General features: G+C 40.3%; 1 protein-coding gene across 1 annotated transcript in view; it reads right to left on the bottom strand.

Moving 5' to 3' along the window:
• Nucleotides 1-19,093, bottom strand: part of ANKAR (ankyrin and armadillo repeat containing) — a 51,642-nt gene that overhangs the window by 19,345 nt on the left and 13,204 nt on the right. The window contains exons 7-11 of the mRNA XM_070359485.1: nucleotides 12,601-12,802; nucleotides 9,886-10,094; nucleotides 6,017-6,121; nucleotides 4,573-4,814; nucleotides 1,863-2,031 (exon numbers count right to left, since the gene is read on the bottom strand). Of these exons, the coding sequence (XP_070215586.1) occupies nucleotides 1,863-2,031; nucleotides 4,573-4,814; nucleotides 6,017-6,121; nucleotides 9,886-10,094; nucleotides 12,601-12,802 (927 nt within the window). The remainder of the gene's footprint in view (nucleotides 1-1,862; nucleotides 2,032-4,572; nucleotides 4,815-6,016; nucleotides 6,122-9,885; nucleotides 10,095-12,600; nucleotides 12,803-19,093) is intronic.

Below are 19,093 nucleotides of genomic sequence, written 5' to 3'. Positions count from 1 at the left end.
AGATGTGAAGTGACACCTCACTGTGGTTTTGATTCACGTTTCCCTGATGGTTAGTTATGTTGAACATCTTTTCATGTGTCTGTAGGAAACTGAAACTGTCTTAAAGGGTGCATGCAAAATCTCACACGCTCGGAGGCCCAGTGCAGAGAGGCAGCAGTGTGAAAGGTGCCTGGGTCAGACCTACTTGCTCATCTTGGAGAGCCTCCAGGGAAGCAGGAGGCAGCTGGCACTCCACAGGGGAATGAGACACAGAGACAGCTAGTTCTGTGATCTCCTTCCACTGTGCTGATGCCGGCGGGCACATTTTGGAATCCTCCTTCTAGCCTATCAGTTGGAGAAGGCAATGGCACCCCACTCCAGTACTCTTGCCTGGAAAATCCCATGGATGGAGGAGCCTGGTAGGCTGCAGTCCATGGGGTCGCTAAGAGTCAGATACGACTGAGCGACTTCCCTTTCACTTTCATGCATTGGAGAAGGAAATGGCAACCCACTCCAGTGTTCTTGCCTGGAGAATCCCAGGGACGGGGGAGCCTGGTGGGCTGCCCTCTATGGGGTCGCACAGAGTCGGACACAACTGAAGTGACTTAGCAGCAGCAGCAGCCTATCAGTGCTAGGGGCCTGCTCCTCCCCTTCCACCAGCTTGCCTGTACCAGTTAATGACAGGCCTCACAACTAGCTACCCATCAGAATCTGCCCTGCCCGCCAGTTGCCCATAGCAACTACACAAGGCAAGGCCTCTCAGCCAACGAGACCAGAGGCCAGCCATGCCTACCAGTGTGCCTAGAGTAGCTGGCCCCACTACAACAGGAGGGGGCATACAGCCCACATAAGGGCTGTATTGAGCATCTAGGTCTGATGGCCAGAGGGTAGCCTGAGGCTGGACTCCATAGGACATCTCCTACATGAGGCCACTTCTCCAACCTACCCAATACACAGAAATAGATTCAGAGAATTAGGCAGAATGGGGAGACAAGTGAATATATTCCAAATGACTTTATGAATTTGTAACAAAGGAAAAGAACTTTCAAATGATTTCACTACATGAAAGAAGTTCTTAGATGATAATTGCTTAATTTGAAGTACTAAAGTAAAAGAAAACCTTCTGCAACAAACCCCTTATCCATAACCTTGTCTTACATTATAGCCAACATAGTTATTCTGTATTCATTCTTAGAGAGCTAGAATAGAAAAAAAGATGATAAACTGAGCAGGAAGGAAAACATACAAGCTTTTCCCCAATTTTTTATTCCTCCTGCTTTCTCCCAATTTTTATCTCCCCATATGTGGGGGAAAACCACAGACTTGAAGTTCACACTGTTACGTGTATGCTCATTGGGATGAGAAAATTCTGACAGAGTCTAAGAGACCATTTGCAGTAGCTGCAGAAACTGCCTCATAGCTTCTGGTGTTCTTGGTATTTATATGCACTTCAGAGTCTGACAATTAGCCTAATTACCTCCTTATCTTGAATTTTGATATCCAATATCTCACAACAAATCTAAAGTCCTTATGTAACCTGAAAAATAGCTTCCAATGATCAAAATGTGTCTTATTCATCTAAGGAGACGTCTACTGGCATCCCTGGGCATATTAACTACATTATTTTTATTACTTGTGCCAATGTTTCCATTTTTTTAAATGTCTAGTTCAACATTTTTATACTTAATGGCTTTGAGAATCAATTCTTTTTATAAATCCAGTGGTTTAAATTTAAGTGTTTCAGAAGTTAAGTTATATTACACATGTCTAGATCCATCCTAAGTTAAATCCAGGACATCTACTCATCAATGACAAGTTCAAACCTTTATTTGCTTCACTTAATATTTCTGGTCACTTTAAAATATATAGAAATAGAGACTTACCTGAGTCAGAACTCAGAAATGAAATAAGGTATGGGATGCCTTTATGGTCTCTCACTGCTCTTTGGTTATTTTTGTTTCCCATACATAAGACCCGCACACAGTTCATCACATTTACTAGCACGCTTTCTATGTCTAAGTTTAAGAGATTTATCAGAGCTGGGATTCCATTCTAAAAATAAAATAGTATTTAATTATAATCAAATTTATTTAGGAGGTCTGCCATCTTTATTTAGAAACACAAGTCTATAATCTTTCTTGATATAAATATCTGCTTATTTAGGACAGAACAATTGCCCATAAACAAATGTGTGTACTGCTATGGTACATGAAGTGACAGTTGTCACAACTTTGAGCATGTCTTGAGCTTTAATTTTAAGGTGAGTATTCTATAAATATATTTTCTCTCATTTTTGGCCGTGCCATGCAGCATGTAGGATCTTTGTTCCCCAACCAGGGGTCAAACCTGCATTGGAAGTACAGAGTCCTCACCACTGGACAGCCAGGGGAGTTCCTATAAATATATTTTCAAATAGCTTCCTTTATACCAAAATAATTTGAGGCTGCAAGTTCACTGTAACATTTAAGTGTCTAAAAGTGAAACAACTGAGTAATATCAATTGAATACAATGCCCATTTGGAAATATCTGTCATTGTATACATTGCACTGGTAATTGGCAGTTATATTTATATAACACAAAATATTCTTTTTAAATGTAAATATAGTTTACTAATTTTAAGTGGAGTAAAGATGGCACTTCTCCCTACTAGCAGTAATAATGAAAGAATATTAAACAAGACAAGAAACAGAGGTGTAACATTATCTTCAATAAAGCTAGGAGACATCTGTAATGCTAAATGATAATAAATGTTTATGAGTAACCAACAGAGCGCCGAAGAATTGATGCTTTTGAACTGTGGTGTTGGAGAAGACTCTTGAGAGTCCCTTGGACTGCAAGGAGATCCAACCAGTCCATTCTGAAGGAGATCAGCCCTGGGATTTCTTTGGAGGGAATGATGCTGAAGCTGAAACTCCAGTACTTTGGCCACCTCATGTGAAGAGTTGACTCATTGGAAAAGACTCTGATGCTGAGAGGGATTGGGGGCAGGAGGAGAAGGGAACGACAGAAGATGAGATGGCTGGATGGCATCACTGACTCGATGGACATGAGTCTGAGTGAACTCCGGGAGTTGGTGATGGACAGGGAGACCTGGCGTGCTTCGATTCATGGGGTCGCAAAGAGTCGGACATGACTGAACGACTGAACTGAACTGAACTGAACTGAGCCAACAGAGATGAGAGAGATTTCCCATGGCCACTGGCTACAGGAAATACTGGCAGAACACAGTTTTCTAAAGTAAATGGCTCTACTTTAAGGGACAAGGAAAATGCACACACACACAATTCCCTGTCTGGAACAATAGGAATGGGCGTGGAGGATGGCAACAGGATCTTCCCTGGACCAGTTAGTCATAAAGTGTTGAGAGTTAAGGAAGGCAAAGATGAATAAAGAATTATACTGATAAGATGTTTAGAAGAAGTAGACTTATTGGTGAGATAAAAAGAAAGAGACAGATTTTTACACTGTGGAGGAAATAGAAACGACATGATGGGTACTGTATCGCTGTCAGCTAAGGGAAAGCAAAGCTGAAAGGTCCCATGCATACAACCCTGCAGCCTATGTCATATTCTTGTAGCCTAGAACATGGACCTGGGCTCTTTCCCACATGCATTTCCTGCAAATAGCTAGATTAGAAAGAACGTATTTCATTCAAGCTGCTGCTGCTGCTGCTAAGTCACTTCAGTCGTGTCCGACCGACTCCGTGCGACCCCATAGATGGCAGCCCACCAGGCTCCCCTGTCCCTGGGATTCTCCAGGCAAGAACACTGGAGTGGGTTTCCACCTCCTTCTCCAATGCATGAAAGTGAAAAGTGAAAGTGAAGTCACTCAGTCGTGTCCAACTCCTAGCGACCCCATGGACTGCAGCCTACCAGGTTCCTCCATCCATGGGATTTTCCAGGCAAGAGTAATGGAGTGGTGTGCCATTGCCTTCTCCGCATTCAAGCTGAGTACTGATCAAAAAGGACCTAGAACGGGATCTGTTCAAACATATTATAAGAGAAAAAATAGAAAGAACTTATGACAGATAAAGAATGCTCATCAGAAAAAATATATCACAAGGTATACGAAAAACTTTAACTGAAAATGATTTTGATACTATCAGTGAAAAAAAATTATATTAGGCAATCACCTTTATAAAACAAGGGTGCACAGAAGAGACAGCAGGGCTCAGGGAAGATTTTTTGAGACAAGGGGCAGTGAAATGAGTTGGAAAAGCCCAGGAAAGATGTGAAGAGATATAAAAGATAAACAGTAGTCCACACAAAAATAAATAAGGCCAAAAACATAGCAAGAGACAAGGAGGGTAGGACTGGGTGGGGGGAAATGAAATAAAATCAAACAGTGGGACTTCAGGACAGGGTTGACACACAGCCCTCACTGGGCCTGTTCTGGGCACAGAGCTCTTGTTCTTACTCTTGTTCACTTTGGTACTCATGGTATTGTGGCTGGTTTGCTCTTTGCATCCTCACTGAGATTGGAATTCTCCCCTGGGAGTTTATGAGGGCCACTGCAGAATGAAAAGAGCATCTTTCTAGCTTCCACATGAGAGAGTCACTCAGTCAAAATGATGTTCTGTGAAAAGAGCTTACGTGTTTGGCAACAACATCCTTGTTTTCAAGTTGAGCGATGTCATATAGAATGACAGCGCAGCGAGAGTGTAGTTCAGGTTCCTCAGAAACCAGTAGGTTAATCAAAGCTGGAATGGCTCCTGCCTCTACTAAAGCATGCACTATACTTGGGTGGGTTGAGATATTACTCAATAACCCAACTGTTTTGCACTGTAATTTTATTTTGGAGCCTTTTAATAGATTGATTAATGCAGGAATGGTGCCTACAATGAAAAGATCAAGAAAGAGCGTGGTTTGTAACTATTTGTAGCCAATTTATCATGATAGACTTAATATTTATGGGCATTGCCATATAAACAATTAGCAAATAATTTGATGACATATTTATAAAATTATCATTTGAAACCACACCAATGCACGTTTCTGTCTTGTCTATAGTATGGGCAGTTCTCATTGTCTACACATTGGATTTTCACACAGCACACAATCATACATTTCATAGTGGCAACACTAAGCCACCTTTGAAACACTGAATTTTGGCTTAAGATAATTGAAAAATAAAGTATTTGCACTACCATATGGTAGAGTTCACTTTGGTTATCGCATCAACTTTGCGTGGCAGTGGTATATGCAATTCTTTGAGCACTTTATTATATTTTACCCATATTTTATATAAGTAGCCGTGAAAAATGAAAACACTTGGTTCAAAGATAGAAGTCAGTGGGCACGGTGAACATAGAAAATATGGCTTCAGTTGGATGCTTGTTACTTAGGTTCAGTGTGAAGGAAAAACACTATTCAAAAACTTTTTGTACTTGTTTTTAGGAACATGTTAGGGGACTGCCTATAACCTTTTCATTCATTCATTTATTCAATCAATCAATATTTCTGAAGCATCTCATTTGGGCCCAATATTCACATTAGAGTAATGGCTACCATAATGGATAGTGTAGATAGAATATTTCCATCATTTCAGAAAGTTATAATTGGTAGTGCTGTTCTCAAAACAATCCTATGAGGTAGCAACTATTTTACTAATGAGGAAATTAAGCATACAGAAAAGTAAGCAATCAGTCTAAGTTCTAAATTCAGAGCTAGTTACAGACCCAGGCCTGATCCTGTAACTGCTATTTTTATAAATAAAGTGTACAAATAGAGAAAAGGGATAATTTTTAAGTGAAAGTAAACATACGGGTAGTATGGTAAATTAATTTAATATCACTTTTAAGCTTGCAAAGTTTTAGAGAAATGAGCTTTATATAGTTTTTAGTCCTGTGCCACTTTCACTTGAAATATAAAATTCAAGGTTTACAGGTAAAGGGAATTATCTTAGAAAAAAAGAAAAATAGAAACTTAAGATCAACTGAAAAGTTTTCTTCACAATTAAAAATACGTTTTAAAGTTAGTGGGCATATCTCTGCATAAAATAGCATGAGTAAAAGATAGCTGATAGATTTTACATCACCTGCATCCAAAATACATTTCCAGTATTCATCATGTGCTAAGCAGATAACTTCTAAGGACATGACGGCCATCATCCTTCGCTTATAGCTTTCGCACTGCAACATTTCTGATAAGTATTCAACAGAAAAATACACGTTGTAATTTCACAAGAGGTAAGAGAACGGTTGACTCTGTTTCTGTATAGGCCAACTGAAGCCATGAGTTGAGATCACCAACGTCACCATCAACTGCATTCTTTAAATTTCCCTCTGTGCACGTGAGGTGCTTAGACAGACTGAACACCTATGATCTTCAAAGTTTATAATCTATAGAATTAGCATAAAATATCCTAAAATTCTTTATCTTTGGCCTGAATGACTTAGATTGGGCAGTCACAGGGTTCAAAAATCATCTGGAAAATAATATAGCTCTTATGCCTGAAATCACTTGAATAAAATTTGAGTATAGGTTTTCAAGCATAGCAAAGTAAACTACATTACTGTCAATAAAAATCCGTTGCTTTTGTTCAGTTGCTAAGTTGTGTCTTACTCTTTGCGACTGTACCACGCCGGGCTCCTCTGTCCACAATCTCCCTGAGTTTGCTCAAATTCATGTCCATTGAATCAGTGAAGCTATCTAACCATCTCATCCTCTGCCACCCCCTTCTCCATTTGCCTTCAGTCTTTCCCAGCATTAAATCATATATGAAGCTTTATACATTGCCTGAGTATGAAGAAGATACTTTTAAAAACCTTGAATGAACTTATACTCCAGATGGGAAATAATACAAATATACAGGATTCTAAACAATTTATCTGGTGCAAACAAAGCCTCATAGAAATATCTTCATTCATCTCTTTTTACCCAGCCCCCATAATAACAAATCTAGTCCCAGCTTCTACCTAGGTAGCTGACTCCATGGTATTCTCTTTTAAAATTCAGGTTCCAATCCAAGAGCTAATCCTGGAAAGTTTTAACTCCTGTCCATCAAGTCAGTGATGCCATCCAACCATCTCATCCTCTGTCATCCCCTTCTCTTCCTGCCTTCAATCTTTCCCATCATCAGGGTCTTTTTTCAGTGAGTCAGTTCTTCAAATCACGTGGCCAAATTACTGGAGCTTCAGCTTCAGCATCGGTCCTTCCAATGAATATTCAGGACTGATTTCTTTTAGGATCGACTGGTTTGATCTCCTTGCTGTTCAAGGGACTCTCGGGAGTCTTCTCCAATATCCCAGTTCAAAAGCATCAATTCTTCATCACTCAGCTTTCTTTATGGTCCAACTCTCACACCCATACATGAGTACTAAAAAAAACATAGCTTTGACTAGACGGATCTTTGGTGGCAAAGTAATGTCTCTGCTTTTTAATATACTGTCTAGGTTTGTCATAGCTTCTTCCAAGGAGCAAGCGTCTTTTCATTTCATGGCTGCAGTCACCATCTGCAGTGATTTTGGAGCCCAAGAAAATAGTCTGTCACTGTTTCCATTGTTTCCATCTATATGCCATGATGGAACCAGATGCCATGATCTTCATTTTTTGAATGTTGAGCTTTAAGCCAGCTTTTTCACTCTCCTCTTTCACTTTCACCAAGAGGCTCTCTAGTTCCTCTTCACTTTCTGCCATAAGGGTGGTGTCATCTGCATTTCTGAGGTTATTGATATTTCTCCTGGCAATCTTGATTCCAGCCTGTGCTTCATCCAGCCCAGCATTTCGCATGATGTACTCTGCATAGAAGTTAAATAAGCAAGGTGACAATATACAGCCTTGATGTACTCCTTTGCCGATTTGGAACCAGTCCATTGTTTCCTGTCTGGTTCTAACTGTTGCTTATTGACCTGCAAACAGATTTCTCAGGAGGCAGGTAAGGTGGTCTGGTATTCCCATCTCTTTAAGGATCTTCCACAGTTTTTTGTGATCCACACAGTCAAAGGCTTTAGCATAGTCAATGAAGCAGAAGCAGATGTTTTTCTGGAATTTTCTTGCTTTTCTATGATACAACTTACCACTGTATTTCAAATGTGTTAGCCTTTATCAAAAGTAACAAGATACTCTTCTTAGTTTCTCCTATATATATATATATATACACATACTATCTATATATATGGGTATATTTATACTATTTATATATAAATATACATAATATCTATATACATATCTATGGATAGTATATATATGCATATCTATATATCTGATACAGATATACAGATATATATTTGAAGGTAAGTGAAAGTCATTTAGTCATGTCCGACTCTTTGCAACCCCATGGACTCTACTGCCCATGGAATTCTCCAGGCCAGAATACTGGAGTGGGTAGCTGTTCCCTTCTCCAGGGATCTTCTGAACCCAGGGATTGAACCCAGGTCTCCCACATTGCAGGCAGATTCTTTACCAGCTGAGCCACCAGGGAAGCCCAGATATAGATTTAGATAGATATATATTATATATACATATCTATAGATATCTATAGATATATTGGAGAAGGAAATGGCAACCCACTCCAGTGTTCTTGCTTGGAGAATCCCAGGGATGGGGGAGCCTGGTGGGCTGCCATCTATGGGGTCGCACAGAGTCAGACACGACTGAAGCAACTTAGCAGCAGCAGCAGCATAGATACATACATCTATCTATAGATATGCATCATATATACAATGTCACAGCAAACACTATCCTCAATGGTGAAAAATTGAAAGCATTTCCTCTAAAGTCAGAAATAAGACAAGGGTGCCCACTCTCACCACTACTATTCAACATAGTTTTAGAAGTCTTAGCCTCAGCAATGAGAGAAGGAAAGATATACAGTGATATATATGCACACAAATAAACATTGAAAACCCTATCCAGTATCTCTTGGGCTGATATAGTATATATCTACATTTATTTCTCTGTCTATATCTATAGATAGTATATATATAAACATATATCTATGTATCACCTAGAGGTGATAATTTCCTTATTTTATTTCATCTGCTTAGTTTTCTCTGTACCTGTTGGTCATTCCTCCCACATTTTCCTGCTGGTCTGGGTACACTCTTTCCATTCTGGGACTTCCCTTTGCTATCATCTTTGAAATTTGCTTTGCTTTTCTCTTGGTTCAGATTCCCAGTTTCCAGTTAGTTGGAGAGAATTCCCTCTTTAGATCTGTAGGTCTTTCCAGGTTAGCCTTTGCAGAAAGCTCTCCAGCCAGCCTAGTGGGGATTTGTAGTCCAAATCTGAGATGTTCTCAGCTTTCCCATAGTTGGCTTGGAATGGGTTTCTCTGGTCTGCTAAGTCCTGGGATTTGCCTGTCTGCTTTCAACATTTTATTGCTTCTTCTGGTTTTCTCTTCAGTGCTTGCTTGCTGCTATTTAATTGCCATGTAATTTTAGTTGGGACTTAGGAGGGAGTAAAATTAGATGTGTACATTCAGTTGGCCAGTAATTCTTACCTTTATAATATTTCTGGCTAGATCAAATAAAAATTGAGTGGGGGGAATGCAAATAGAATTTTTTCATACAACATTATCAAAATATGAGGAAAGATGTTGCTGAAACTGTTTCTAAAATTAGGAGGTGAGGAATAAATCTTGTATTTTCCACTCAAACTTTAATTTCCTATTTCTTCTCTTCTTTTTTTTTTTTTTTTTGATGAAACAGAGGATGGTTGCTTTTGGAGAAAGTTTAAAAAGTAAAAACAAATATAATTGTATAAATTATCATCTGGGTTATCTTATTTTAATTCAGAAATAAAACTAATTTTTCACATACAAAAATAGTTCAGTATTTTTGTATTTTTGGTTTTAACTCAAAATATGATGCATGCTTTATTTGTTCTATTTCAGAGTGCATATCAATAATTAAATTGAATAATGATAAGAACATTTATTTATAAAGAGAGTATGTGTTCCATACTCACCAACCAATGTTTTCCAAACTGGGAGTTCAGGAATATTTAACTCTATTATATGCTTGAGCACCTCTGTGTGAAAGGTTAGCACTGATAAATGAATGATGTTATTTCCTTTAATATCTGTTTTTCTCCAGTTAGCACCAAGAGAAAGCAGGTATTGAATAGAGTCCAGGGCTCCCGATGTGGCAGCAAGAAGCAGTGGGGTACACTGATTCCTAAAAACAGAGGAAAACCTGGTAACAACTGAGCACACGTATAGTGTCGAAATCCCTTTTTGAAAGCTATCCAAACCGCTGTTGGAGGAACTCTGGTGGCTACATCACCTTCTCTTCCTTCCACAGTGTTCTTCTGTAGATACCATAGGTAAATACATTTGCCTCCCTGGCCTTAGTTGTCCCCACCCTCCCTCCCAACTTAGTTATCATGCCTTGTAATCTGTTCAGAAGTTGACATAATCTGTACAGAGGTCTTAGAATATGCCATCTCACTGATTCGTCACAACAAGTCAATGAATGAAGGTGAGGAAGCAAGGCAAGTATGATCAGCCCATTTTACAAATGATGAAACGGAGGCTCAGACAGTGTGTCAACCCGTCTCTTTAGAACTCACGTCCACTTCTCAAATGCCAGCGTCCTCAGTGTGGCGGAAACCAATACTTTTTGTCAAAAACTCAGGATCTGCTTTTTAGACAAGTGAAGGTCTTTTGGCTGGGCACAAGACCGGCCAGCCCAATGCCATGTTTCCTCGCTTCCCATGTGGACAGGTATGGTCACACGACTGAGTTTGGCCCGTGTGGTGTTAGTAGAAGTTACCTGGCGATTTCTTAAAGAGAAATGGAGTGTGCCATCACTTGTCCTCTCTCTTTCTCTCAAGGCTAGAATGCAGGCACAATAATGAAAGCAGAAGTGGTCATTCTGTACCAGAATAGGGGAACCACACACGAAGACGCCACAACAGGACCTCTGGTTTCTCACACTGCCAGCCCATTACACCAGCGTTCGACCGCCAGCCTAGACTTCACGAAAAAGAACTACATTTATCCTTATTTAAAATACAGATACTTGGGGCCCTCTTTGTCAAGGCAACCTCGACTATAACTTTACTAACAGATCTATTGAATAACAATGTGACCTTAAGCAAACTGGATTACTTTATTGTCCATAAAAGAATGAGAGTACCAACAATCAGCTTATTAGCACAGCCTTCATGCATAGTCTCCTTTCCTTTTTTCACCATATTACATGGCCTCAAATATTAATTTTCTAGTCCTTACAACCATGCCTTCTGAACCCCTTTCTCTTGCTGCCTGTCCTTAAACTCACTAATATCCAGCTGGCCCAGGCCTCTCCTCTATCCTCTTTTTCCTGGGCCCAGGGAAAACTTGTCCTTTATGAGTAAACATCTCTTCATTTTCTCCCTTTTCTATTTGAACAAGAATGTTTTCTTCCTGTTCCTTTCTTTCTCCTACTCAGTGGTAGGAATAAAGGTTACTTCTATAATACTTCTAACACCATTGCTCTGATTTCCCTCGCTTGAAAAATAGGTTATCAGATTATATTACCCTTTCCAGGTCCGCACTGCCACTGCCCTCCTGCCAGTGGGTCCCTTCCACCATCCTAGCTCATGCATTGGCTGCCTCACCAACATGCCTCCTTTCTGTTATCAGTGACTTCAACACCCATGCTAACCACCATCTGTGTCCTGATCGCGCAGGTCCCCGTCATACCCTCCTGATCTGTCTCCATATCACACATGGTCACACTTCTCATGAGCTCCACATAGATCTCAACCTTGGTAACTGTCCTCTCTATAAATCCTTGGCTTGTTCCTTATGTTCACAGATAGCTTCGTACTTCAACTTCTCATTTTCAACTGTTTGACGTTTTTAGTGCTTCCAGTCTTTTACCCCACTTGCGCTCAAAGACACACTGTCAAAGCACGACAGAACTAAGAACTGCACTCTGACCTCCACTTCTCTTGGCTCTTTCCAGAGTCTATTTGCCAGAGATCCTGGTTTCCAGAAAGCTTTCTCCACACGCATCTCTGCCCCAACCTAGGGAGGATTTGTTTCTACAATGAATAATAATGGATAAGTTGTTTGAAGATTCAGAGATATCTGAAACTCTGCCTAGATCAAAACAATAGCCTGGTAGCTAGATTACTGGCCAAGAAAGTACCCTCAGGAGAAGTTTGCCTTCACCCTAAAGGTCGCGAGCTAGCTAAGTTGTAAAACAGAACATTGCATGGGATGTTGCCCTGTTGCAAAGTTTTTCCCTCTTTGTATTGTCTTCCTATCTTGGATACCACTAGATATTTCTCCTCTTGTCCATGGTCTGTCCACCTTGGCCTGGAGCGGCCTCCTGGTTGTATAAGGCTCAATTTAGAACAAATTCCTCCTTCCCTTGTTTCGTGTTTCTTCTAAGACACTAAGTAGTTAACTTGATAAACTAATCTGTAGAACCACCCTTTGGGAAAAGGTTAGGAAAAAGTTCCTAGGACTTACTCCTTATTCTTCCAGAAAACTTGTATAGGTTAACAGAAGTTCGATCTTTATAAATTCTAAAGATAAGTGGCAGAAGAAGAGAGTGACCAGAAAAGGCAGCAGAGTAAGCCCAACATAGCCTTTGAAATCAGTCATAACAACCGTTCCTTTTAGGGTCAGTGCTTGGGGCAAGACATGAAAGCAGAAATTTGTATTTTTACAAATGATTAGTAACTTACTCAGCTGTTGCCTCAGCTTCTAGTAAACTAGGATCCTTCCTGCAGAGAACAATTATGATGCAGATATTGTCATAGAAAGCAGCAAAGTGAATTGGCATCCAGCCTCTTTTTTCAGAAAGTGTATAATCAGCTTTGAAACAGAGTAGACAGATGGTTGTTTCTAAGGAGCAAGCCTGAGCTGCCAGGTGTAGAGGTGTTGGACCTAGAATGGATAGACAATTACTTCAGTGCTCAAAGATCTAACATTCCTAAAAAAACGTGCCTTTTTATTAATCATGCCCAACCACTGAGCTTAGTTCTGTGTGATATAAAAGCTCTAAGAAGATCACTAAAAGGATTTAGGCAACTCTATATTTCTTTAACTTGGGATACCTGACCATTAAAAATAAATACTTCTTTATAAGTTATGAAGAATAAATATAACACTCAAAATATTAAATATTTGAAAATTTAAGTCAATATATAAAATAGTCTTATCAGTGTTATAAACTATTTCTTGTTTAAATAATTTTCCATTTTATTCAAATGCTTTGTAGTAAGATAAAGTTCTTTAAAATTAAAAATATATATATGCTCATAAAAGATCTCTATGTCACTAAATCCTGGTGGGTATTTTTCAATTCTTATCGTCTCAACAGTAAGTTGAACACTTCAGTTTTAAAATGGTTTCTTCCCCTGGCTTTTGAGGTATGAGACCCTCTTATTTTTCTCCAATTTATCTGGCTACTTATTGTGCAGTCTCTTTTGGGACCTTTTCATTATCCTGATGTCAAAATGAGCCTTAAGACTTTTAGCTCCTCAATGGCTTCATTTACAACCTATAAATTGATGACTCCTAGGATTATGCCTCTAGATCTGATTTATTCTCCAAGTTCCAGATCCGTTATCTCGCTAGGCATCTCCACACCCCCTTCAAACTTATCATATTCAAAACTGACCTCCCATCTTTTCCTCCAAACTTGATCCTCTTTCATTGCTCCCTAATTCATGAAGGATGTTGTCATCCAGCCAGTTCTACAAACCATAAACCTGGAAGAGTCCTCTTATTTCAGCTTCATAACCAGCTCTCATTACTAAGTCTGGGGATTCCCAAGAGGCTCAGCATCCGCCTGCCAAGGCAGGAGATGCGGGTTCAATCCCTGGGTTGGGAAGATCTGCTAAAATAAGAAATGGCAACCCACTCCAGTATTCTTGCTGGGATAATCTCATGGACAGAGGAGCCTGGTGGGCTACAGTCCAGGATGTTGTAAAGACCTAGACATGACTGAGTAACTGAGCACACACGCACATCACCAAGTCTAAGTATCTCTAGAACCTCAACTGATATCCCCACTTTGCTCTTGCCCTTCCCAATTCACTTTTCAAAATGTAAATCTGATCTTTTTTACCTCTTGTTTAAAACTCTTTAGTGGCTTCCTGAGGCCACTTGATAATGATGCACAAAAAAGGGATGCACTAGCTCCAACTTAACCTGAACCATCTCCCCTCCAAGAAGAAAAAGAAAGGAAGAAAGAGGGAAGAAAGAGAGAGAGGTAAGTTAGATGGAAAGAAATGCAACACACACACTGTGCTCTCTTCATTCTTGTAGCTCCTCAAACATACAGTGACTGACCACACATTCCAGGCTCCCAGGAAAGTACTGGTCTATGCCTGTTGCCCAGCATAATAATTAATAGTGCCCATTCATTTTCAAACTCCTTGATTTGGATGATGAATTATTGATCACTCTGGGCTATTTCTGCTGTCTGAAAGCTTCCTTCTCCCAAACAATACCTCTATGATTGGGGTCTACCTAAATCTTATTTATTCCTCAGCCAAAATGGTATTTCCTCAGTGAAGCACTGTTTTTCTCCCAACTCAGAAAATTTCAATGGCTTCCTGCCTGTCTTAGCAGTCTAAGTTCTATATCATCAGTTCAGTTCAGTTCAGTTCAGTCACTCAGTTGTGTCCGACTCTTTGCGACCCTATGAATCACAGCACGCCAGGACTCCCTGTCCATCACCAACTCCCGGAGCTCACCCAAACTCATGTCCATCGATTTGGTGATGCCATCCAGCCATCTCATCCTCTGTTGTCCCCTCTTCCTCCTGCCCTCAATCCCTCCCAGCATCAGAGTCTTTTCCAATGAGTCAACTCTTTGCATGACGTAGCCAAAGTACTGGAGTTTCAGCTTTACCATCAGTCCTTCCAAAGAAATCCCAGGGCTGATCTCCTTCAGAATGGACTGGTTGGATCTCCTTGCAGTCCAAGGGACTCTCAAGAGTCTTCTCCAACACCACAGTTCAAAAGCATCAATTCTTCAGCACTCAGCTTTCTTCACAGTCCAACTCTCACATCCATACATGACCACTGGAAAAACCATAGCCTTGACTAGATGGACCTTTGTTGGCAAAGTAATGTCTCTGCTTTTGAATATGCTACCTAGGTTGGTCATAACTTTCCTTCAAGGAGTAAGCGTCTTTTAATTTCATGGCTGCAATCACCATCTGCAGTGATTCTGGAGCCCCCCCCCCACACACTCCCCCGCCAAAAATAAAGTCTGACACTGTTTCCACTGTTTCCCCATCTATTTCCCATGAAGTGATGGGACCAGATGCCATGATCTTCGTTTTCTGAATGTTGAGCTTTAAGCCAACTTTTTCACCCTCCTCTTTCACTTTCATCAAGAAACTTTTTAGTTCTTCTTCACTTTATGCTATAAGGGTGGTGTCATCTGCATATCTGAGGTTATTGATATTTCTCCCAGCAGTCTTGATTCCAGCTTGTGCTTCTTCCAGCCCAGTGTTTCTCATGATGTACTCTGCATAGAAGTTAAATAAGCAGGGTGACAATATACAGACTGACATACTCCTTTTCCTATTTGGAACCAGTCTGTTGTTCCATGTCCAGTTCTAACCGTTGCTTCCTGACATGCATATAGGTTTCTCAAGAGGCAGGTCAGGTGGTCTGGTATTCCCATCTCTTTCAGAATTTTCCACAGTTTTTGTGATCCACACAGTCAAAGGCTTTGGCATAGTCAATAAAGCAGAAATAGATGTTTTTCTGGAACTCTCTTGCTTTTTTGATGATCCAGCAGATGTTGGCAATTTGATCTCTGGTTCCTCTGCCTTTTCTAAAACCAGCTTGAACATCTGGAAGTTCATGGTTCACGTATTGCTGAAGGCTGGCTTGGAGAATTTTGAGCATTACTTTACTAGTGTGTGAGATGAGTGCAATTGTGTGGTAGTTTGAGCATTCTTTGGCATTGCCTTTCTTTGGGATTGGAATGAAAACTGACCTTTTTCAGTCCTGTAGCCACTGCTGAGTTTTCCAAATTTGCTGGCATATTGAGTGCAGCCCTTTCACAGCATCATCTTCCAGGATTTGAAATAGCTCAACTGGAATTTCATCACCTCCACTAGCTTTATTCGTAGTGATGCTTTCTAAGGCCCACTTGATTTCACTTTCCAGGATGTCTGGCTCCAGGTGAGTTATCACACCATTGTGATTATCTGGGTCATGAAGATCTTTTTTGTAGTTTTTCTGTGTATTCTTGCCACCTCTTCTTAATGTCTTCTGCTTTTGTTAGGTCCATACCATTTCTGTCCTTTATCGAGCCCATCTTTGCATGAAATGTTCCCTTGGTATCTCTAATTGTATTGAAGAGATCTCTAGTCTTTCCCATTCTGTTGTTTTCCTCTATTTCTTTGCATTGATCGCTGAGAAAGGCTTTCTTATTTTTCCTTGCTATTATTTGGAACTCTGCATTCAGATGCTTATATCTTTCCTTTTCTCTTTTGCTTTTCGCTTCTCTTCTTTTCACAGCTATTTGTAAGGCCTTCTCAGACAGCCATTTTGCTTTTTTGCATTTCTTTTCCATGGGGATGGTCTTGATCCCAATCTCCTGTACAATGTCAGGAACTTCTGTCCATAGTTCATCAGGCACTCTATCAGATCTAGTCCCTTAAATCTATTTCTCATTTCCACTGTATAATCATAAGGAATTTGATTAGGTCATACCTGAATGGTCTAGTGGTTTTGCCTAGTTTCTTCAATTTGAGTCTAAATTCGGCAATAAGGAGTTCATGATCTGAGCCACAGTCAGCTTCCAGTCTTGTTTTTGCTGACTGTATCATAGTCTTTAATAATACATAACATCTGAGCCAAATCTAATTATTTAAAATTATTGCTTAGTCTTCTAGTTTCTGGTCTAGCATGTAGCTTAAAATTCCCCAATCCTTCCTAATAGCAAAGAAAAACTTGAACAAGCTGAAAAATGAACAGCTCTTCTCAGATCCATTAGAGAAGTGAGGTCACAGGGCAGAAATGCTGCTCCTAAAACTAGAGAGGTAGACAGGAAGATTACAGAGAACCACAGCTTACTGGAGCAGAAACCCAAAAGCAGAAACCTCCACAGGGTCTTCTCCTTCTCCTCTCTATCCTCTTCCAAAAAATACGTCAGCACAACCTAGGGGCAGGAATAATATTCTTACATCCCCCTCTTACTCCTTTTAAAGTATGTTTAATAGGAATTTAGGATCTTGGCTCGCACCCAGGCCCTCTGAATCAGTCTTCATTTAACAAGATACATGTGATTCCTACACACTTGAAAGTTTTACCCCATAATAGTGGGATAAAGTGCCCTCCCCTTGACATAAGCAATGTCTGATGGTGTTTTTGGTCGTCACGTCTGGAGTGCGGGTCACTAGTGGCATTTAGTGGGTAGAGGCCAGGGACGCTATTAGACATTTTACAGTGCACAGGCAGCCCTCACATCACAGAACTGGCAAGCCCACCACATCAGGAGTACTGAGGCTGAGAAACACTGTCCTAGTCTCCTCGAATCAGGGACGTTCTGGAGGGATTTATATAGTCCGAAGAAATTCTCGGGTAAAGAAAGAACTCTGGTCTAAAGAACAGATGCTTTCTTGGGACCTTTCTCTCTCTCTCTCTTTCCTGAACGTCTACAGTACATTACTCTATACGAATAATGTCAGTGATTGTGAAATACTTCCCTGCCTTCATCCATCATGTGTTCACTCAATAACCATTCCTGACCACCTACCATGCTGGGCTTTCTTCTAGGATACCAATGCAAAGTAAACCAAATTCTTGCCCTTTATAGACCTTATATTCAATTCAGGGAGTCAGAGTAAACAAATAAATATTATACAAGGTAGCCATAAGTAATATTTAGAAAAGAAAAAGAAAAAAATAGAGCATGAATGCAAGAAGCATACCATTGCTCAGCCATGTCCTATTCTTTGTGGCCCCATGGGCTGTAACCCACCAGGCTCCTCTGCCCATGGGATTCTCCAAGCAAGAATACTGGAGTCAGTAGCCATTGCCTTCTCCAGGAAATCTGACCCAGGGATCAAACCCAGGTCTTCTGCTTTGCAGGCAGATTCTTTACCATCTGAGCCACCAGGGAAGCCTTACTGGGCTGTAAATTCCTACAGTGTAGATGGGCCAGTAGATAAGCTTCCTTTGTCCCCCCAGGCCACTCACCTCCCTCTACCACCCTTCTTGCTCTCTTCAGACTCTGCAGGCCTCTGCAGATTTTGCAGCCCCTGCCCTGTGTCTTCTTGTCTGTAACTTCCCGTGGGAGCCCTGGCAGGAGACTGGAGGAGGAAAAGGTGAAGTCAGGATACCTAACCCCCTGGTCACCTCTGGTTAGTTGTTCTTCCATCAACGGCAAGAGGCTGGTTTGCATAACTATTGCCCTTCCACTAGGCTTCCCTGGGGGCTCAGATGAGAAGAAATCTGCCTGCAATGCAGGAGACCCAGGCATGATCCCTGGGTTGGGAAGATCCCCCGGAGAAGGAAATGGCAACCCACTCAAGTATTCTTGCCTGGAGAAGCCAATGGACAGAGGAGCCTGGTGAGCCACAGTCCTTAGGGTTGCAAAGAGTCAGACACAACTGAATGACCATCACTCTTCCCCTTACAAAATTCAGGTCTTTGCAAATGATTTCTTTAAAAATAAACCCTCTTTGAATTATCTTATATAGAGTATGAAGGTATAGTCTTATATATATATATATATAGTATATCCTTTAAAACTTTTTCTGATTTCTGCATATGCAACACTTGGGTTAAAGTCTCCCCTCAGCAAGAACGATGCATTCTCAGACTGCACAGAATGTGCCTGTCACTAGGTGGCACATATCTAAATAATATTAACTGCTCATTTTGGGGGCATAAAACCCATTTTAGGCCCTGATTTTATAAAAATAAGTAGAGATAATTTGCAAATTCCGTGGTTAAAAAAGGATCTACTGCCCAAACTGAAAAAATATGAATACATAATCACAGGTAGAAAAAATGTACACTTCAAATTGTACAGAAAGATCATTTTGTGTTATCCTCATGTGACAGAATTTGAAGATTATATACTATAAGTTTTAATATATGCAGTGAACTTTTAAAAATGTGAAATATTTTACTTAAGTCTTACCATTTCTTTCTTTTTTCATGTCTACTTTTGATGACTCTGTTTTAAAAAGGAATACAT

Source organism: Bos mutus, chromosome 2, assembly GCF_027580195.1.
Source record: "Bos mutus isolate GX-2022 chromosome 2, NWIPB_WYAK_1.1, whole genome shotgun sequence".
NCBI lineage: Eukaryota > Metazoa > Chordata > Mammalia > Artiodactyla > Bovidae > Bos > Bos mutus.
Note: the sequence above shows the minus strand (reverse complement) of the source record. Positions and strands in the feature narration are given on the sequence as shown.